General features: G+C 36.7%; 2 protein-coding genes across 3 annotated transcripts; one reads left to right on the forward strand and one right to left on the reverse strand.

Annotated features, from left to right (window-relative positions):
* Positions 1-655: 655 nt before the first annotated feature.
* On the reverse strand, positions 656-17920 carry tlr22 (toll-like receptor 22). The gene is made up of 3 exons (XM_067423300.1): positions 17835-17920; positions 4610-4742; positions 656-4018 (listed from the first exon to the last, which is right to left on the reverse strand). The coding sequence occupies exon 3, from the start codon at positions 3893-3895 to the stop codon at positions 1058-1060; it is 2838 nt and encodes a 945-aa protein (XP_067279401.1). The 5' UTR covers positions 3896-4018; positions 4610-4742; positions 17835-17920; the 3' UTR covers positions 656-1057.
* ddx52 (DEAD (Asp-Glu-Ala-Asp) box polypeptide 52) lies at positions 9639-21090 on the forward strand. Of its 2 annotated transcripts, none has more exons than XM_067423302.1 (15): positions 9639-9782; positions 10198-10423; positions 10515-10639; positions 11214-11399; positions 11485-11628; positions 15498-15609; positions 17131-17203; positions 17319-17522; positions 17855-17945; positions 18119-18241; positions 19971-20121; positions 20218-20293; positions 20415-20486; positions 20716-20814; positions 20943-21090. In XM_067423302.1, exons 1-15 carry the CDS (start codon positions 9696-9698, stop codon positions 21013-21015), a joined length of 1842 nt encoding a protein of 613 aa, XP_067279403.1. In that variant the 5' UTR covers positions 9639-9695; the 3' UTR covers positions 21016-21090. The 2 variants fall into 2 exon arrangements, with proteins under 2 accessions (XP_067279403.1, XP_067279402.1); XM_067423301.1 differs by having other exon boundaries at positions 10198-10422; positions 10508-10639.
* The last annotated feature ends 1987 nt before the right edge of the window (positions 21091-23077 follow it).

Consider the following 23077-nt stretch of genomic DNA (forward strand, 5'->3'; position numbering starts at 1 on the left):
GTTTGTAGAAACAAACATACATTTTATTTACAGAAATGCATTGCATTTACGTCATGAGGCAATACATTCTGGAGGGGTTAAAAGCATAAATAGGCTTATTTGTGTTTTTGTTGACAAATTGATATAGCTCCTTTATAGCTTCTTTTCGTTTAAAAAAGTGTTATATTGGAGCTGTAAGGTTTAAATTGTTTTATGTGGTAAATGAATGGTCATGCATAACTCTTGTTAGAGTATTTTTCTTTAACCTGTCATGCAAAAGAGACTTTTTCCTGTTTTACATGGACATCACAGAGGGTCAAATATGATGTTGGCTTGATGAAATTAGAGTAAGGACCATTTCCACCCCCGAGTCCTGCTATCAGGGGGTCCAGTGTGTGGGCCAAACAGAGTGACCCCATACCGAGATCTTCTTGACTTAGGTTTAAACATGCTGACTAAGGATATATATATATATATATATATATATATATATATATATATATATATATATATATATATATATATATATATATAACAAGATTATAATACACTGAGTATAAATATATATAAATGTATATATGTATATAAAATATATACAAACAGAGTGACCCCACACACACACACACACACACACACACACACACTGTTCGAAAGTTTTAGGTTGGTGTGATTTTAAAAAAAATCCTACTTTTATTTTGCAAGATTAATAAAATTATAAAATTATCAAAAGATACAGTAAAAGCTTTTTAAATGTTACAAAAGATTTCTTTCTAGGTCAAATGCTGTTCTCATGTTTTTTCTATTAATCAAAGAATCCTGAAAAAAATACATTTTCCACAAAATTTTAAGAAGCACAACTGTTTTCAACATTGATAATAATAAGCAATGTTTCTTCAGCACCAAATCATCAGAATGATTTCCGAAGGATATTGTGATGGAAATTATTACTCAGTTCAACTTTGCCATCACAGGATTACATTTAAAAATATATTTATATACAACTACAGTGTCACTCAGAGTCTTTTGAAGGGGAAAAACATTTGGAGGAATAGTACTATACCATATTGTTCTAAAACACTCACAGAATTGCACTCTCTGATTTATTACCCTCTTTGGTCTCTAAAGCCAATTTTAGCTTTTGCCAGAAGATCTTAGTATCATCTCCAGGTTTGGGCCAGCGGAGGTAAGATTTTTTCTTCACCTGCTTCCGCATCTTGTGGTACGGAGAGAGCTGATGTGTGGGAATATCCTCCAGGAACACCAGGATCAGCACATCCTTCTGCTCATCAAAGAGTCTGAAGCTCGCCACTTGCACCTCACTTGAACACCAGTTGCTCTCCAGGTAGTTCTTAGTGATCACGCAGATGGTCTTGCGGCTACTGTATATGCCATCAACAATGTTGTCTATTATTGGTCTTCCTGGTTCAAAGTCTCGGTGGTGAAGGCACAATCTCCAGCCCTGATCTCCTTCTAATTTGGGAATGAGTTCCTCCATTACCCAAGGCTCATCATTGGTGTTGTAGGAAATGAAGGCATCGTACTGGAACGTTGAACCGCTTTGCTTCTTCTTGTTGTCGTAAAGGAAGGCCAAGAGGAGGTAGTACGCATAAATCACCTGATAGCGCAAAAACTGCCAGATAAATGACAAGAGGAGGGTTAGAATGACGACCATACTGCTGCAAAGAAAGCAGATGAAGTCGATGTTCAAGGTGCAGGATTCAGTGTTGAAAGAAGACAAGCTCATGCCTCGTAAGGAACGAGGATAGCTACACATGTACCTGTTTAAATAAAGCACCTGAGTAGAATTACTTTTCATGGCCCACTCAATGAAGAACTCGTTGTGACAGTCACAAGTGAACGTGTTTTTCTGCAAGTCGAGATATTTTAGTCGAGGCAGTGACTGAATCAGAGTTTCGTTGATCGTGTCAATCTCATTGCCCGGGGCTTTTAAGTATGAGAGTCCGGTGAGATTTGCATGCAGCAGAAAATTCAGTGAGCGAAGCTGCGTTCTCGATAGGATGAGTTTGGTTAGCCTCGAAATGGGGTGGAAGGACTCGGCTGGGATCGAGTTGTCTTCAGACAGTGCATTCTTGGAGAGATCCAGGAACCAAAGCTGGGGGCTGTACTTGAATGTATCAGAATTTAGATGAACAAGATGTATGTTTCCCGCGTAAAACATTTCCAAGGAGGATAAACCTTGAAGCAGATTTGAGGGTATTTGGCCAATTCCACGACGTTGACTGTGAAGGGTCAATACCCTGAGTTGCTTCAGGTCCTTAAAAGGAGGGTTTCTTAATTTATTATCCGGAAATGAAATGCTGTTGGCGTACAAATCCAGAAATTGGAGGTTGGGCATGCCTGAGAACACATGCGGGTGTCTGGTTAATGTTTTAGCAGTTATTTTGTTTGATGACATAAACAGAGAGGTCAGGTTCTTCAGGTCTCCGAAAGCATAAGCCTCGATCTCTGAAATCTGATTGTCTTGTAAGCTCAAACTGTTTAACTGTGACAAATTTCTAAAAGTGTGTTTTTCTATTTTGCTCAGCTTATTAAAATTAATTTGCAGATCCTTCAGGGAATGTGGCCCATTGCTGAAAGCATCGCCTATCTTTAACAGATCATTTGTTCCAAGCTTCAGCAATTCAAGACTTATGAGGTCCTTGAACAAACAGGACCTAAGGTGTGAGATTTGGTTACTATACAAGTACAGAGTTTTCACCTGTGTTAAATTGGCAAAGTCTTCACAGGTGAGCTCGTTGATGCTGTTTCTACTGAGATCTATGAACTCAAGAGTGGAGAGAATTTGAAAGGAGTTTGTTATTTGAGTCAGTTTATTGATTTGGAGAAGCAGTTTTTTTAGTTGAGTAAAACCTCTGAACATACTCGGTGATAACTGGGATATTTCATTTTGTCCTAAATCTAATTCCGTCAGGTTAGAACAGGGATCAAACATGTGGTCAGTGAGGTGTTTTATTTTGGTAGAAATAAGCCGCACAACTCTTAGCGTTGGAGAACATGCGTTCAGCAGAAGGTTCGTCTTGTTAAGCTCAACATTTCCATTGAGCCTGATTTTATTCAATGAGTTCTTGAAGCTTGAAAGCACATTAGCAGCACTCTCGGGTGACATATGAACATCCATGAAGTATAATGTTTGGACTGAGGTCAAGTACGTCTTTTCTGTAACATTCCACATCATGGTTCCATTTCGACCACAATAGGATAAATCAAGGTGATCTAGGGATGGAAATATGTTGTCAGTGAGCTGAAATGTTGCTAAAGAGTTGTTGGAAAAATCAAGCTTTTTTAATGACAAGGGCTTTGTTGACATCTCATATGAGTAGAAAGCATTAAAATAGTTGCTTCCGAGGTAGAGTTCCTCCAAATATGGTGATGCAAGAACCGGCTTGACTTTGTCTATGTAATGGAGGTCGTTTTTCGTTAGGTTTAACACCTTTAAATTCTGAAGTGTGCTGAAAGCGAACTCTTTAAGTTCATTGATATTGTTGTCATCCAGACGTAGCTCCAGAAGGTTGCTTAGGCCGTGTAGCATCCTGCTTGAGACGACTTTCAGTCTGTTGCTGGCTAGATTGAGATAGGTCAAATTGGAAAGATTGTCAAGTGCGCCATCTTGAATTTGTGAGATATTATTGTTGGATATGTTCAAGTACTGCAAATTTGATAAATGCCCAAAGTCCCTGATCTGGATCTGTGCAAAATTATTGAAGGAAATATCTAAAACCCAGGCATTTCTGGGTATAGGCGGAATCCTGAAAAAGCCCATTTTGTAGCAAAGCACTTTCGGATAGGTGTCTCTAAGGGGACCGCTGATTGAGCAATTTTTTAAGGAAAATGTACTAGATGGGGATATGAAACCACAAAGGGCAATATATAATGTGATTTTTTTTAGTGTCCCCATGTTATTTCTTGATTCTTTTTTCCTTGAAAAAAATAAATAAAATTAAAAATAAATTAAAAATAAAAATCTTTGAAATGTATTTATACTGTGACCTTCACCCAGCAATGTTCGGCATTGAATTTCCTACAAATAAAAAAAATTAAAAAAGAATTATTAAAAATGACCACATTTAAAAATAAATAAATAATAATAATATTTAAGTGAATCAGTAAATAAACTATTGAATAGTCAAAATATATATATAAAGCTTAATGTTACAATGATAAGACAAACTCAACCTTTTGCAATAGAGAAACACAACCTGCAATACTTCATTCCATCAGCGTAAACAAAAGTAAAATAATATTTCTTTGTCTCCTAATTTTACTTCAGACAGTGGCAAAAAAATGCAGTTCTTTATCAAAAACACATCAGTGTATGATAAATATGTAGCCACATTTAATTTAATTTACTTTCCAAAATCCTTATAATCTATACACTGTAAAACGTATGTTTTGTATGACAAATGCAGCTTTTAAAATGTATTAAACTATTTAACATGAAAAAAGTTTAGATAACTCAAACAAAGTTTGTACAACTATTGACCCAAGTCGAGAAAACTCAAAAATGTTCTGCAGCTGGTTGCCTTCAACTTTTACGTTTCTTGAATTTTTTTTATTTTATTTTTACAGTTTAAAATCAATTTATCAAAATAGAATAGAATAGAAAACTTACAAACATATGCCTCCAACCGTAGTTGCTGATATACAGAAACTAACAACAGTTCCTCTCTTCACAGTTTTTGTCCGCTAAAACATCAGGAAACAGTCTGGTCTTGTGTTATGTTGTAAAACAGGAAGTGGATAATCTATAAAAGGGTAAAAAAAACAGAGGTAAAACCTGTATATACATCCACAAATGTTATTAACCAATAGTAATGCAACACTTGTGGCAAATGGATCTAACCTTATTCTGATCAGACAAGCGCTGTATCATGATTCATGAATTATCATTTTCATCAAATTTATGCTTATGGGATACCTCATAGCCAGTATTATCATGAGATAGCACTGCTGTCATTCTGTAGTCATGAAATGAGATTTTAGTTATTTGGATGTGACCAAATTAGACAATGAGCCACAAAGACAACTGTAGTAAGTAAGATTACTTATCTCAATCAAATGAAATCTATTTCATCCAGTCATATAGGAAGAGTTTTATTTTAGTTAATGATTTATTGCTTTGGAATGTTGTGTTTAACCTCTCTTCCTGACAATCATTACAATAAAAATCATATGTTGGTACTGCAACACACCTTTTGGTTTTGTGCATGGCAATGCATGTTTAGCCTAAATATAGCTAGTAGAAAAAGAATGTGACACAGCAATATTAATTTAGCATATATTCAGGCTAATTTTTGATAGGAGGATCCCCAAAGAGATTAAAATCATAAAATCACCTGTTCAATGCTTCAATGATTTTGTTACAAGATCAAAAAATACACTCACCTAAAGGATTATTAGGAGCACCTGTTCAAATTCTCATTAATGCAATTATCTTATCAACCAATCATGGCAGTGCATTTAGTCCTGGTCAAGACAATCTCCTGAACTCCAAACTGAATGTCAGAATGGGAAAGAAAGGTGATTTAAGCAATTTTAAGCATGGCATGGTTGTTGGTGCCAGACGGGCCGGTCTGATCTGCTCAGTTACTGGGATTTTCACTCACAACCATTTTTTAGGGTTTACAAAGAATGGTGTGAAAAGTGAAAAACATCCAGTATGCGGCAATCCTGTGGGCGAAAATGCCTTGTTGATGCTAGAGGTCAGAGGAGAATGGGCCGACTGATTCAAGCTGATAGAAGAGCAACTTTGACTGAAATAATCACTCGTTTGTGAAGCCACAACACGCACTACCTTGAGGCAGATGGGCTACAACAGCAGAAGACCCCACCCGGTACCACTCATCTCCACTACAAATAGGAAAAAGAGGCTACAATTTGCACAAGCTCACCAAAATTGGACAGTTGAAGACTGGAAAAATGTTGCCTGGTCTGATGAGTCAATTTCTGTTGAGACATTCAGATGGTAGAGTCAGAATTTGGCGTAAACAGAACGACAACATGGATCTATCATGGCTTGTTACCACTGTACAGGCTGGTGGTGGTGGTGTAATGGTGTGGAGGATGTTTTCTTGGCACACTTTAGGTCCCTTAGTGCCAATTGGGCATCGTTTAAATGCCACAGCCTACCTGAGCATTGTTTCTAAACATGTCCATCTCTTTATGACCACCATGTACCCATCCTCTGATGGCTACTTCCAGCTGGATAATGCACCATGTCACAAAGCTCGAATCATTTCAAGTAGTTTTTTTGAACATGACAATAAGTTCACTGTACTAAAATGTCTCCCATAGTCACCAGATCTCAACCCAATAGAGCATCTTTGGGATGTGGTGGAAGTTTCATGCCCTGGATGTGCATCCCACAAATCTCCATCAACTGCAAGATACTATCCTATCAATATGGGCCAACATTTCTAAATAATGGTTTCAGCACCTCCCTCTCTTATTTCTGTCAATAGGGGGGAGGGGGAGATGTGAGGGAGGATTTTTCAGCCGGGACTTTTTACTGTGCCGAGTCAAAATACTCTCAGAAGTGCTATTCCACCATTCATTATAGTTCTCCTTTTTAATACGCTTAGAAAAGCACCACATTTTATTTTGTCACACCATACTTGGTCGTTCAACTACTCATGTAACTGTATTTAAATAGGGAAAACGTGGAGGTGTTTGGTCGATTTTAACTTGATCTCTGTTTGGTACCATAGTGAATGAACTGGGCTTATTGGGCTAAGCTAAATGCTATCAGATCGTCACCGCGCGTCAGAGCGATTAAATGCAGGCACTCAGATGAGCGAGGTGTACATCAACTCGTTTTAGTTAAGGGAATAACAGTTTAATATGAAAAAGTGGTGAAGTATCCCTTTAAAACAAATATTATGTGGACAAGATGCACGTTTTGGGTGCTTATCCATACAGCCCCTGCTGCAGTATTTCAATGACTAATAATAATAATAATAATAATACGTTTTATTTATATAGTGCCTTTCCAGAGCTCAAGGACACTTTACAATAAAAAACAACAATAAAGGCAATTGAGAAAAAGAGCAGACAGACACAATTTAAATTCAAGACCTATAACATTCAGAAAAGAGGTGTGTTTTGAGCATGGATTTGAATTCAGAGATAGTGGTAACAAAACGGAGTGATCGGGGTAGAGAGTTCCACATTTTGGGTGCAATAACACTGAATGATCTGCCCCCCATTGAAGCAAGGCGATGCCGAGGGACAACGAGAAGGTTGGAATCAGCAGATCGTAAAGAGCGAGTAGGGGTGAAGGGGAGAAGCAAGTTACAGAGGTAGGGGGGAGCAAGGCCCTGCAGAGACTTAAAAGTGAGAAGAAGAATTTTGAATTTAATACTGTACAGTAAGACACAGGAAGCCAGTGAAGATCATGCAGAATTGGGGAAATATGAGCAGAACGTTTGGTGTGGGTGAGTAGTCTGGCAGCAGAGTTTTGAATATATTGTAATTTGAAAATGGAGCTAGCTGGTAGGCCAATGAAAAGTGCATTGCAGTAATCAAGACGTGATGTGACAAACGCATGGATGACAGTTTCAGCATCAGAGATACTAATAAAGGGATAGAGCTGAGCGATGCGACGTAGATGAAAGAATGCTAATTTAGTGACGGAATTAATGTGAGAGTGGAAAGATAAAGAGGAATCAAAAATTACACTAACAGTAGTAGATGGTTTGATAAGAGTGCCAGCAGTCTCACAGGTGAAGTTGGTAGGAATTTTATTAGTGAGTGACGAAGGTCCAGTAAAAATAATCTCAGTTTTGTCCATGTGAAGTTTTAGAAAATTTGCATGACGCCAATCTTTTATTTCATGTACACAAGCTGAGATTTTTTCAGTTGTGAAAGATAAAGTTGATGTACAGGTATAATTGAATGTCGTCAGCGTAAAAATGATCATTAAAACCATGTATTATATAGATTATAAATAATAATGGCCCAAGAACGGATCCCTGAGGGACACCTTGCTTCAGGGAGGCAGTGGGTGAGCGAAAATTCTGAAGTGAAACGTAGAACAGAGAGAGATAGGAGGAGAACCAAGAAAGAGCAGCACCATTCGAAAGGCGCAGAATGAGTAGTTGATGGGAGATGGTATCAAAGGCAGAGCTAAGGTCGAGCAGCAAAAGCATAGACAGAGAACCAGAATCACCAGAGAGAAGCAGATCATTCAGTACCTTAACTAGTGCAGTTTCAGTACTATGCAAAGGGCGAAAACCTGATTGAAAAGGATCAAAACGATTATTTTCGACTAGAAAAGACTGAAGCTGGGCGGCAACAGTACTTTCCAGTAATTTGGCTATGAAGGGGAGATTTGAAATGAAAAAAGAGGCAGGGATTGACCAGGTTGATTCGGCAGATTGTTAGTGGCATCATAAAAGAGGCACTGGTTTACGGCATCTGTCTTTTCCAGCATGTGAGCTAAGAATGAAGTGCAGAGTTCATCAGAAGCTAGAGCAGCATGAGACAGAGGTTTGATAAGTTTATTTATTGAGTTGAATAATGCTTTTGGCCTGTTGATTGATTTAGTAATTATAGCAGATACATAATTGGAACGAGCCAAATTCCGGGCCGATTTATAATTTTTGATATGTTCTTTGAATGCCAAATGGTGAACAGTCAGGCCAGTTTTCCTGTAGTAACGCTCAAGCCGTCTACCAGTGGCCTACGGAGCTCAGGAGTGTACCAAGGAGACGAATGTGTGGAAGGGACACTTCTGGTCTTGACTGGAGCATGCTCATCTAAGATATCTAAGATTATGGAGTTATAGTTGGATAGTATCAGTGAGGGTGAGGAGATATCAAAGAAATTAGAGAGATTAGAAGAGGAAATGGAGGTACAAAATAATGCAGTATCAACAGCTTTGAGTTTGAGTTTTTGAGTTTTTTGACTAAAAAACAGTGGGACGTTTTTTAAACGCTTGACGTGAAAAACACTATCGGGTGAGTTACACCATTAAGGATTCAATTAAGCAAATTTTAATTTCTAATCTAGAATTTGGTGTTTTATTTTAAAACAAGTTGTTGCACCACATTTTTAAGATTAATTACGCAGTGAGAGCTGATCAAGCAGCAGACAGGGTGAACTGACAACTGATGCATATATAGCCTACATACAGGCGAGTAGATGAGCCAAAAATAGGCAAAGTTTCTTTGGGTTTCGATGGGGAGCCTAACAAGAAACCATTTGTTGAGCTATTATTCTGTGGTCAAAGTGTGCAACTCAATAAGGTGCTTACTAAATTTGGTATTTTAGTATCACTATCTTACTGCATTTGATGACAAACCAGGTAAAAATTACTGGCATTGGCTCTGCAGAAAGATTGCTCCAGGTGGGCGTTCCTAGCGTGTGACGACACACGAAACTACATGCCTGATCGGTGTAAGTGTAAATGTGTAACGTTACCGGTAGTCTTAGATGTTTATTTAATTATTTCGCCTATCTGTTGGTAATGATTCCAGTTACATTGAAATGTATTATCAACTTAATGTTTAAGAAAAAAAGGCAGGAGGTTATAGATTAACAAGAAAAATATATGTTTTTTTTTCTAAACAAATGTTTAAAAAGGAAACAGCGCTCTCTTGTGATCGAAAAAGAAACAAAAAAAGGCGTAATAGTTGAACCCCGAGAGCGTGTTACTTATAAAATCGAGATCGATTAGTCACGTCTTAAACACTGTATCAATGGACGCCTTTGACTTGTTTAGAAAGCTTGGGTCTGGAGCGAAGTTTGATCTGAAAAGGTTTGCTAGAGATGCAGAGAGGTTTAAGGTAGGTTTTGATGCAAGGTACACAATAAAGTTAACGTATGCTGGGCTGTTGTTGTATAAAACGGAAGAAATACGTGAATTTCGGCTTGAAATGCTGCCACATGGCTAACATGTGTTCCCATTTCATATTGGATGTCTCTGGAATTGCTAGTGCTAATCAGAATCAACACAAACAGCGCTGATAATTTTTGTAAAGCACTTTGAATTGCCATTGTGTATTAAATGTGCTATACAAACAAACTCGCCTTGCCTAATGAGCACCTTAACAAACTGGGAGATTTAACATTATTAGGTTGCTGCGTTGCACAGCCTATAGAAACAAGAATGGTGGTTGTTACTCTACTTGAGTAGTAAATAAAGTAAACACATATTCATTTGATCAATATTAATCTCAGGTCATCTCACTCTCCTCTCAGGTAGTGAAATCTCAGAACAAGAGCAGCTCCCAACAGCTGGCTGGAATCAGCTTTTTTGGCACAGAGACACAAGAAAACACATCTCTGGAGTCCAGACTGAGTGATGATGATGGTGCAGAAGAGAGTGATGAAAAGCAGGCCTCTGGTAAACGGAATCGGATTGAAGTGGATGAGCCAGTGAAGGCAGAGCGGAAGAAAAAGAAAGGAGCTAAGAGAAAATCCGAAGGCAAGTCATCTTTTAATCTCTTCAGATTGCTACTAATTTTATTACGCTTTTCAAACAGCTCTTTCTTTCTTCTTTTTGGAAACGGACACAGAAACTGAAAAGAGCGAGGGCGAAGGGATCCAATGGATGTCATCCCAAGACACAGCGAAAGACCCCAAGATAGAGTCCAAAGACAAGCTCTCTTTGAAAAGACTAAAGCAGCTTCATCAAGAGAAGGTACACAGTGTTAATATTGCTTTTAATATTGCTTACACCACATTTCATTCTTCTGTGGTCAACTACAGTTGAATATTTTGGTTTAATAGGGCTGATTAAAATTCTGGCAAATGCTAATCATTTTCATGTTATGGATGGTAAAAGTTGATACTCTTTTTATCAAAATAAATTGAAACACTGAAATCTAAAATCATTTTATTATATTTATTTAGATTTAATGCCATGCGTGAATTTAGACATCACAGCATTATAATGTACGGTATTAAAAATAAATATTAATTTTGATAATTACATGTTACAGTGTTTTTAAATCATGAGCAGTATTATTATTTTAAAAGATTAACTTTGTGAAAATGTTGCAATGAACATCACGGTTACAAAAAAATCCCCCAATATTAACACCAGCCAATCTATCTTTAATATCTTTCATAAAAATCTGTCAGTTATAATATTAATTTTAATATTGACTATATTTTTTTCTTGCGCTGATGTGTCCTATGGGATGTATGCTACTGATTTGATCTCTTGATTAAACTAAAGCCCATTATTGTTGTGTTGTTGGTGTGTGTTTTAGGTGAATCGGATACGACACCAAAACCGGATTAACGTGCACGGGACCGACATCCCAGATCCAGTTTCCACTTTTGAGGAGCTGCAGAAGGAGTATGATCTGGACCCACGAGTCATTCAGAACATCAAGACAGCGGGTTTTGAAACCCCCACACCCATTCAGATGCAGGCTATTCCTCTCATGATGCATGTATGACATTTTTCTGTTGCATCAGATATAAACATGTTCTGACCCTAAATTCAGGGTTTTGATTCCATTGATCCATTTGTTTTAGAAAAGGGAGATCCTGGCATGTGCACCTACAGGCTCCGGTAAAACTATGGCCTTCTGTCTGCCCCTGCTGGCCCATCTTCGCCAGCCCCTCAACAAGGGTTTCAGAGCCCTCATCATCTCCCCCACCAGAGAGCTCGCCACACAGGTAAACATTCAGCCCCTTAAAGGCAGGGCAGGTCATTTTCAGTGAGCAATACTGAGCTACAAACCTGATTCCAAAAAAAGTTGTGACACTGTACAAATTGTGAATAAAATAAAAAAAAAGCAATAATTTACAAATCTCATAAACATATGTTATTCACAATAGAATATAGATAACATATCAAACGTTCTAAGTAGGGCTGTCAAACGATTTAAATATGTAATTGAGTTTACTCACACAATCACAGATTTTTATTTGTTGTAAATGTATCTTAAATTAAGTTTGAATTAAGTTTTTACCACTCTAATCAACATGGGTATATGGACAAATATGCATGCTTTATGCAAATGTACGTTTATTATTAGTGAAACCATACTTACTTAATAATAATCAATGAAACAGCATGAAGACTAGATATATATCAAAGGTCATAGATGTTTATCAGAGAACTTTTTCATGTCTATTAAGCCTAGCTTAAAAATTCAGAATAAGCAGGTATTTCTCTAATTTTAATAATATAAATAAAGGTAGTATTACTGGCAGTTTAGTTCAGAACTGGGCACAGTTCGTATGAAAAACTGGTAATGTGAAAGCTGTCATGCGGGCCTGAGAGCGCACCAGCTCCACACAATACCCGGATGAGGTTCATATTCCACGAGTAGGAATATAGTGTGGCCCCTTTAAGAGATGAAGCTATCTATTGAACTGCCGGTATTTTGCGTGTTCGCGCCGAACTATGCCGCGATTCACGTGAACGTGTCAATGATTTACCTCAGACATGAGCGAGAGTGAGCTTCAGTGTATTCACGCATCGCGCTGTGAATGTGCTTAATATAAACAGACTTTTCTTTTAAACTGGTGTTTATGGTTAAACAGAAAATATGGTAGCTTATAGGCAATAACTGCACTTTTGGTTTAGAATATTAATGTTAACCATTTTCTTTCCCTATTAATGTTTGCTGCTGCATCCTGTACGTCTATGGCTTATCCCGATTTCTCCAACTACGGGCCATGGATCAAACAGAAAATGCGCGCTGCGTTAACGGGTGGTAATAAATGTAGTGCCGTTAAAATTAATTTGCGTTAACGCGTTAACTTTGACAGCCCTAGTTCTAAGTGAGATATTTTGAAATGTCATGCCAACTATTGGCTCGTTTTGGATTTCATGAGAGCTATACATTCCAAAAAAGTTGGGACAGGTAGCAATACGTTTTTCTTCACAATTTGTACAGTGTCCCAACTTTTTTGGAACTGGGTTTGTAGCTTTGATGGAATTAGATGAGGGGAAAAAAAGCGTCATGAGAGACTGTATCAAGCTACCTCATGTCTCAGCACATAACATTACAATAATAATGAACACAAACAACTTTGAACACTGACCTGTACCACCAGATTCGTTTTGGCGTTGATAGTGTGCCATTGCAATGCACAAATTTAAGTCAGAAACTGAGTATAAGGCAGGGTTCATACGGTCATGAAAAACCTGGAAAAGTCATGGAATTTTAGAATGACAATTTCCAGGCCTGGAAAAGTTTTGGAAAAACAAAAACCTGAAAGTTTTGGAAAAGTAATGGAAATTTATTTCAAAATATGTATGTAATAGAATATATGTTTAAGTGATAATATTGGTTAAACAAACTTTGTAAACATACACGAGACGAGGATGCGTTCGATTTAAGTAATTGTTTAATTTAAGTATTTGACAAATGACAACACAGGTAATCATTAAAATTGTACTTATATGCTCCTGGAAAATTAATTGCAAGGAGCCCCTTAATGGAAAATGTAATTTCTGACCCTTGCATTGGGGAACGTCTAGCATTTTTAGTTTGTAATGTTATTGGCCTAGGTGTAAATTACAGAAATTTAAAATATATTCAGCCAGGGACGATGATTTGATGATTTGCGATGATTGATGGGTTTCCAGTGAGATGAATGGTAAATAAAATCTTTTTAAATTCTTATCTCATTAAATTTTGTATTCCAAAAGTTTGTCTCTGGCACTCCTGCCACCTTGTAAAGTTACTGTCAGTGTTACTGGACACTTATTTAACATTGTTGCCTCCCATTGATGCATGTTAAAGGGATAGTTCACCCAAAAATGAAAATGTGATGTTTATCTGCTTACCCCCAGACCATCCAACATATAGGTGTGTCTGTTTTTTCAGTAGAACACAAATGAAGATTTTTAACTCAACCATTGCTGTGTGTAGGCTAGGTCATATAATCGTGTGAATAGGTAACAATTCTATGATAGCAAAAAAACATGCTTAGACAACATGCACAAAAAGCCCTGTGGCTCATGATTTTTTACCTCAAACACAATGCTATATCCAACAGCCTTCATGCACTTCACTTCCGGTAAGGTCAATATACACGCTCTGGGTATATGAGCCAGAGTGTGTATTATTGACAGAAGTGAAGTGCATGAAGGCTGTTGGATATAGCGTTGTATTTGAGGTAAAACATTTTTTATATAAATACAGATTGAATTCTCACACAGATAAACATCACATTTTCATTTTTGTTTGAACTATCCCTTTAATTCATTGCTAGGGTCAGATTTTTTTTCTAACCATCTTTTGTATTTTGTATTAAACCACATAGCTTGTCGTTAATTAATTAGTTAAAGATATGCTGTGATTTGACATTTAAACATGGATTTTTCTTATTTTACATGTATACACAGACGTTTCATGGAAGCTTAGGTCATGAATATTTGTCTAAAAGTCATGGAAAGGTCATGGAAATTTATTGGTAAAAGTGTATGAACCCTGATAAGGTCACAGCCAGGTTTCCATCTCTTCCAAATGACAGTAGTTGTGGTGTGAACGCTGCATAACCCCGTTGGTTTTGTTCAGGAGGAACTGTGAAATGTGGCTGCTTTTTCGATTGTGGTGCTCGTGACTGACGTCTGTCCAACTCTGCATACCATGAAATGCTCTGACAACGCGATATGGGACCAAATGCAATGATCAGACGGGGTTTGAGCTAAACACTGAAGGACAGTGGCCCTCCAGGAGCAGGGTTGGACACCCCTGATATATACATATGAATACATTTAAACCACTTAACTTAGTGATTGCTGTAAGTTAGGGGTGGATGGAATATCAATACAGCATAGTATTTCGATATGGTGATATTGTCAAGGTTGAGTTTCAGCTTGTATTGTGCAAAATATTACAGTAATATACTCTTATACTATATAGGCAAATATTCTCTTATACTATATAGGCAATTTCACAACCAAAATTACTCCATAGTGGCATGTAATGTCCAAATTATTTGCTGTTAATGGCAAATGTATGCATTTTCCTATAAATATAATAGAAATATAATTCAGCATATAATTACGTTTCATAACTGAATAGTGTCAACTTTAAATTGTTCATTAGAGTGTTAGGGTTGTTCTTTATAAAACTGCTTATTATATGTATTGAAAAAACATACTTTGCAATTGAGTGTGTGAACATTATTTGACAAATGTAATTTTTATTTAAAAAAATGTCTAAAATGTGAGAGAGGAAAACATTTGACAAGGAAGGGATGTGGATTTGAAGATGTAAAATGAACAGTCTGAGAACCTTATAGATATAAAATATGTGTGGACAAATTTGCAGTTTGGGGACATTTGCAGTTGAAAAAAAATCACAATAATATCGTATCATGATAATATCACCTCATGGGGAATCTGGCGATTCCCACCACTACTATCAGGATGTGATGAGACTGTCAACCAGCATAACAAAAAATGTTTCTGGAACAAGTCATCTACCCTACCTTGAAGTTGATAAATGTTGTAGACCACATCAAGTAATCTACATAGAGCTTTTTTTTTTTTATTTGCCGACTTACTTTTTTTCAATCTCTAGACTCACAGAGAGATGCTGAAACTGTCAGAAGGAGTGGGCTTCAGAGTTCACATGATCAATAAAGGAGTTGAAGCTGTGAAGAAATATGGGCCCAAGTCAGCAAAGAAGTTTGGTATGTTTTGGCCCCAAGGCTCTAGGAACTGTAATATTTATGTAACATTTATATAAGTGAAGTCATTGAATCATTCATTCAGAACCTCTAGTAAAATGTTTTTGTTTAGTTTTGTCTAAAGGATTGTCATTGCGATTCGAAAATCATGACTCTCAATTTATCCAGAATCGTGCAGCGCTACTGCATTTATGGAATGTAATTTAAAAAAAACTCCTAGCTTCTAGTTCTTCATTTTAACAAAATAATATAGATTCTTAAATATTATGATAATGTTTTTTTCAGTCAATGCTGTTTCAGATGATGCATGAATAAAACCTCCACTAGACGTTATATGGCACACCTCCCATTTAAAAATCGCAGGAAGCGTAGCATTTTATTAATCTCGGAAATAAACGAGAAAGTCTCGAATAAAAGTCTCCATTTCCAAATTCTGTTCATTTTATGAGGAAATTCAAACAATAAATGCTCACATATTTTGGCGCTCTTTAATGTGGCGTGACAGATGGCTGTATAAATGCCTCAGTTTAAGTGGCAGCGGAGCACGAGTGAACGCGATCATCTCTTCCTCTTTAGTGCTAGTTATTACATGAAAAAACCACTTCTCATATAATCGCTGTGTAATCATGTGAAGACATCAATAAAACAGCTTATGAATAATGTCACAGGACTACATAGGCAAGTCATACAGCTTCTTAGTTTGCTAGAGAAACTAACTCAAGGAGAGTATTTTCACTATATTCTATAAGTATATTCTATATATACTTTAACCTGTAATGATGTCGTATTTATTTGAAGCATGTTCAAATAAATCTTTCATGAAAACAAGTTATGAACGCCTCTGTTAATTATTCTATTTCAATAACGAATTGGAGTAGAAACATATTTAGCGTTGATGTAAAAACTGGCTTATATGCAATTTACATGTTTGAGTGTTGATGATTATATCTAAAAATATAGCAATTAAATGTAATAGATAATAATAATAATAATAATAATAATAATAATAAACTTTATTTTATATAGCGCCTTTAAATGTTACATCTCAAAGCACTTTACATAAAAATACACATAACATTACAGGCAGTAAAAAAAAAAAAGAATAAAAAAAAAGACAGCAACAAAGTAGACAAATGAATCACATAAAAGCTATCCTAAAATAATATGTTTTGAGTGATGATTTAAAAACACTAAGGGGTTCTGCATTCCTAATCTCAGAGGGCAGGGAATTCCACAACTTAGGAGCCAAAGAAGAAAAAGCCCGATCACCCATAGTTTTCAACCGTGTTGTTTGGACAGTTAAAAAGACCAGCTTCAGAGGAGCGTAGAGCACGTGTTGGTGTATAGAGGGTTAAAAGCGCACACAAATAATGAGGGGCCAAATTACTCAAGGCCTTATACGTAAGATGGATAGATGGCTTTGTTGATAGTTGTAGCCTTTATTATAGTAATGTGCAAGTAATAGGGCTACTTATATTGTTTACAGCATTAGCTGAGAGATTTTTTTTCCTTTTTGTTTTCCAGATATATTGGTGACGACCCCTAACAGATTGATATATTTATTAAATCACGACCCTCCTGCGATCAACTTAAGCAGGTGAGTGATTTGCAAAAGCTCTGTGGCTTTAGTTTAAGAAGAAAACATCTCAAGGAGCTCCAGGTTCACCGTCATACAGAAAATGAATGCGTGATTGTGTGTTTGCTGTTTGTAGCGTGGAGTGGCTGGTGGTGGATGAGTCTGATAAGCTCTTTGAGGATGGTAAGATGGGTTTCAGAGAGCAGCTAGCTACCATCTTCTTGGCCTGCTCTTCTCCCCAAATCCGCCGGGTTCTCTTCAGCGCAACCTTCGCCACAGACGTAGAGCAATGGTGCAAACTTAACTTAGACAACCTCGTGTCGGTCAACATTGGACCCAGGTATCGAAACACCCATTTCACATCATGTAATTTGAGTTACGAGCTGAAGTTTTAATGCTTATTTTGTATTAAGAATTGAAAGTGTTTTGGTTGACGCTTGTAAAGACCGCAATAGGACAATATACATCAATACATTTTTTATTTGAATTAATTTTGATGTAAAATGCATTTCATTTTGATTTAAAAGTTATGATCACTTTAGCACATACCCTCTATTAACTTATTGCTTTAATAAATAATTGTAAGAGGTTTAACCATGGTAAAAACATGTTGAAATAAAATTCTGCTCTAGTAGGGTTGAATTAAATGTACCTGATTGTGTCCGTCCTCAGAAACTCTGCAGCTGACACTGTGGAGCAGCAGCTGCTGTTTGTGGGTGCAGAAAATGGAAAGCTGCTTGCAATGAGAAACCTTATAAAGCAGGTCAGTCAAGTTCTTACTTCAGTTATTCGGATGAGCAAATATCAGATCTTACCTCATAGGAAAAAAGAAAGAAAGATCCTGAATTTCATCAGTCAAGCGCGTCATATCAATCATAAGGAGAAGTGATTTTTTTAGCACTATAATCATCATAACCCTGCATTATTTCCTCTCAGGGGTTTTTGCCGCCAGTGTTGGTGTTTGTTCAGTCTATTGACCGAGCCCGAGAGCTCTTCCATGAGCTGGTGTACGAGGGAATAAATGTGGACGTGATCCATGCAGATCGTACACAACAGCAGGTGATTAAACAGAAAAAGACTTTCTCATTAAAATAACGACGTTAAGCATTAATTATGCATACTTGTGTTTGTGTGTGTGTATATACATATATATATAAAATACTATATTAAGTACATATAACAGGGATACTGTAAAATAGTGAGTTATGCAGTGGTTAGGATAAGGGTTTTGTTTAGGGTTAGTTGCATGTAATTATGCATATTTTATAGTTATTACTTTAGTAACTACATGTACCATATGTAACAATGATACTGTAAGATTAAGTGTTACCAAATAGTGTTACCTAGGGCTTTCACTAACAAATAATCAAATGACATAATTGGTTAAAATAAAGTCTAGAAAAAAAGTAATTATAAGTAATCAAAGAGGCCACAGCCACCAGGGAATACCGTTTCCATTAAAGGGTGTACATGGTCTGCAACAATGCTTAGGTATGTGGTACGTGTCAAAGTAACATCCACATGGATGGCAGGACCCAAGTTTTCCAGCAGAACATTGCCCAAAGCATCGCACTGCCTCAGCCTCAGGCTTGCTTTTATGGGCGCCCTGACTGGTCTGTGGCTATGCAGCCCTTATACGCAACACACTATGTCAGTGTATTCTGACACCTTTCTATCAGAACCAGCATTAACTTCTTGAGCAATTTGAGCTAGAGGAGCTTGTCTCTTTGATCAGACCACACGGGTCAGTCTTCACTCCCCACGTGCATCACTGAGCCTTGTCCGCCCATGACCCTGTCGCCGCTTCACCACTGTTCCTTCCTTGGACCAATTTTGATAGATACTGACCACTGCAGACCAGGAACACCTCACAAGAGCTGCAGTTCTGGAGATGCTCTGACCCAGTCGTCTAGCTAGCCATCACAATTTGTAAACTCCTTTACATTTGCCAATTTTTCCATGCTTCAGACACATCAACTTTGAGGACAAAATGTTCACGCCAACTTACAGGTGCCGTGATAAAGTGTGTTATTTTCTTCACCTGTCAGTGTGGTCATAGTGTTATGTTTGATCTGTGTGTGTACATTATGTATTATAACGCATGTCTGCAGAGGGCGCCAACAGCCTGGTGTTGTTACAAATCCTTGTTTAATTTAGTCCTAACCACATTTAATTAAAATGTCCACTTAATCTTTAATATTTAGCCTCTTCTTTACGATAGAAATGCTACAGCCGCTGTAATTTCTTGAACAAGTACATGTGGACATCATAACATGCAAAATAAGAGTGAGGGCTTGAACTCATAATGAACAACAATTTGCATATTTAGAAACATTGATGTATTCTGCTGTTTTGGCATAGGTTTATAAATGATTTACATTACAAATCTGGTGAAATTGCAGACATTGGGTTTTCTGCTCTGCAGAACTAAATCCTCTTTGTAAACTCTTCCAGAGGATGTGAAGAATCAGTGGTTAAAATATAGCAGTGTAACCTTTTGACGATTTCTTCTCATATCTCTGTTCGGTATAAATAGGATTTACAAAACACTTATTTATTAAAGGTGGGACAGTACTCCTATTGTAGGAGACCTCCAAAACAAAATTAGGAACCTTGTAAATAAATTATTATTTATTAATATTTAATATATTAATGCTTTAGAATTATATTCTACCTTATTGTTACATATAATAGTATATTAGTATATGCATTTTCATATCTCCATTTGGTTTATTTCTATTTATATGACACAAAATATAATTTATTCCCCTGGTCTTTCTCTTATTAGAGGGACAATGTTGTGAGCAGTTTCCGTTCGGGGAAGATCTGGGTGCTGATCTGCACGGCTCTTCTGGCTCGTGGAATCGACTTCAAGGGCATCAATCTGGTTGTCAACTATGACTTTCCTACCACTGCAGTGGAGTACATCCACCGGATCGGTTAGTCCGTTGTAGTCGGAGTAGCTGAGCATAGAACAGGAATTCATATCATGTAACTTTATTATACTAAGCTTGTTGCTTTGTTTTCCTCTTTAGGGCGAACAGGAAGAGCTGGACACAAAGGAAAGGCAATAACTTTCTTCACAGAGGATGACAAACCTCTCCTTCGCAGGTAATGACAGCACTGTAGAACTTATCACAAGGTTAAATCACCATTTGAGATTTCATGGGCATCGGTTTTCTTGTGGCAAATGATTGCATGAACTTCTAACTTTTTTGTTGTTACGGACCAGCATTGCTACTGTCATAAAGAAGGCTGGATGTCCTGTCCCTGACTACATGATCGGGTTGAAGAAAATCAAACGGTGAGGTTGCACCATAATATTATAACCTATAGGCATGTGTTTTTCTCAATGCCACATGCTTTTACAGTTTATTTGTACCATATTATGCCACTGTCAAAATCAGTCTACTATCAGTTCCTTATAACTGTGGTTAAAGCATGTCTAGGATGTTCATATAATGCTTTATGAACTGCTATTGTTGCCATCAAATGTCACAATATAAAACCTTTCATTTTTATTTTTCCCTCAGCAAACTGAAACGTCAGCTTGCGACAAAACCACCCAGACGGTCAACTATTCGCACAACGCCTCGAATGCTCTTTGAGAAAAATCTTGGCAAGGGAAAAAGGTTTGTTCTGGATCACAGTTCAGATGCTGGAGTTTGTTTGTAGCCTCACAGGACCAGAATCACATTGTTTGACTTAATTTTGGTGGTTTTTGATCCTCGTATTTTTAACTTTCACTGTTAATTTTCAGGAAAAAAAGAAAAGCTCCTGCAAAAGAAGCAGAAGCAAAAGGCGACGCATCAGAAGTCATTTCTAATAGCTGATGTGACACACCGTACAGACTGATCTTTTTTTTTTTTATCCATCTTATTGTCTTTAATAAACTGAATGTTTACCAATGTGTGTGTGAAGGTGTTGTTGTAGTGACCATCTACCAAAGGAACAGCTTATTGAAACCTGTAGTGGTTTTCCAGTTTATAGCACATAAAACTGTACCACCAAGTACTGGAAGAGGGTCCATAGAATGATTTATTTTTGTCCGATAGGACAGGCTTTTAAAAACAGGTGCCAATCTCTAGTTTACATACTCGACACAAACTGATGTGGCTCAGAGACTCTCGATCTCATCACGTTGAGCTGGAAGCATCAAGCTTTTTCTGTCCAATGCTGTGAGCTCAGCCAATCAGAACATACTTGAGGGGTTTTGAACAGAATTAAATTATTTCATTGAATTCTGGGTCCATTTGGACACTGTTGAACGTAAACTTATTAAAGAGTTTCCAAATAAAACTATATAGTATCTAATCAATAATTGAATGTATTGGTGATTGCACAAAAGTCTTAATATTTTGTATGTTACCATGTTATAAATGTTCTATTTTTTATTACTTAAATGTATGTCCATGAAATGTAAAATAAACTACAGAAAAAAGTGTTGGATAAAAAAATATATTTTAAGAAATTATATTTTAGAAATTTAGTTTGTACATATGTGAAATTTATCAGAACATATCTGAGAGTTACCTGTATCAATATTGATATCAATGGATTTAATTAAATACGTTTGACTGCCCAAAAAAATAAAGCATAAGACTGCATTACATTTAAATTGATCAGTTACCCTGGTCAAAATGGACCAGAATAGTTATATCTCATAAAAAATAAAAAAAAATTGAATAGTCATAGCTCAAAAACTATGATGCACAAAAATATTCATTGGTCATTGGGAAAGTCCCTAACTAAGTGTGTAGCAAGCCGGTATGCCGGTATTGTGACATACAGCTATGTCTTGTGGTTTCAAGCATTATAGTGAAATTTATTTCCTTCAAATTTAGCATATTACATATAAGCCTGACAAAAAAATTATGTAAACATGTTTATACTCCAATCCATTATAGCTTGACTCAGCAGCTCTGAGTCTTGAGGCCTTCAGTTTCACTTTAATGTTGGACTGTTTGAAAGGCACAGAGAAGCAGTTAAGCAATCCTAGACAGAAATCAGGATTCCTGAGTGGCTCCTCTTCTCCTTTATAATCATTAGCCAAATCATCGTCGCCCACTGAAGCTAAGCAGGGTTGAGCCTGGGCTGCGTTTCCCAAAAGCATCGTAAGCCTAAGTAGATCGTAAAAACAACCGCGTGAATCATCTTAGACTTAGGAGCCATTTCCCCAAACCATCATAACTTTAGTATTTGAAAAGGATTCGCCAGAGGGAGACAATAGTGGAGTATTTTTACTTTCCAAGTCATTTTATTTTTCAAGTATATGTACTTTGTCAGTGTTCTTCTTTGGAAAACATTTACTTCACAACATTTCAAAACATAATATTGTACTTTTTATTGCACTGCGTTTTATATCGAATATCATTTAATACTTAATTACATAAAAAATGTAGTGCTGCATACTTTTACTCAAGTAAAAGTAATTAAAATGTTACTTTAGTACAAATAAGAAAGTACTATATGTTTAAGGTAATTAAGAGTTAAAGGTAAAAAAAACTACTTTAATTTATTAAATGTAGTGCAGTAAAAAGTATGACATTATATATTATGCTGTGGAATGTAGTGAAGTAAAAGTTTTCCAAAGAAAAACACTGATAAAGTATATACTTGAAAAAATTACTTGAGTAGAAAAAAAAAATACTCCACTACTGTCCGCATCTGGGATTTGCTGAAGACATTGCTCAATGGGATGAGTCCTAACTACATATGGAAAATAATATTTAATGTTGCACAAGAGATTATTAAAACATATAATTAGTCAGGAATAACCAGCAATATTACCTAAATCATCTGGAAAGATAATTGGCACTGAAATGGAGGGCTTTGCAAACCTCATCTCCTCCAGTGCCAGTCTCCTCTCTTCTAAAGCCAGCTTGGCCTTCTGAG

The sequence above is a fragment of the Pseudorasbora parva genome, chromosome 18, assembly GCF_024679245.1.
Source record: "Pseudorasbora parva isolate DD20220531a chromosome 18, ASM2467924v1, whole genome shotgun sequence".
Classification (NCBI taxonomy): Eukaryota; Metazoa; Chordata; class Actinopteri; order Cypriniformes; family Gobionidae; genus Pseudorasbora; species Pseudorasbora parva.

Excerpts from the sequence above, each read along its gene's own strand:
- ddx52 (XM_067423301.1), top strand. The coding sequence starts at position 9,696 with ATGGACGCCTTTGACTTGTTTAGAAAGCTTGGGTCTGGAGCGAAGTTT. Across the intron at positions 17,204-17,318 it reads CCTGCGATCAACTTAAGCAG|CGTGGAGTGGCTGGTGGTGG; the intron begins GTGAGTGATTTG and ends TGCTGTTTGTAG. Across the intron at positions 20,815-20,942 it reads AATCTTGGCAAGGGAAAAAG|GAAAAAAAGAAAAGCTCCTG; the intron begins GTTTGTTCTGGA and ends GTTAATTTTCAG.
- tlr22 (XM_067423300.1), bottom strand. The coding sequence starts at position 3,895 with ATGGGGACACTAAAAAAAATCACATTATATATTGCCCTTTGTGGTTTC.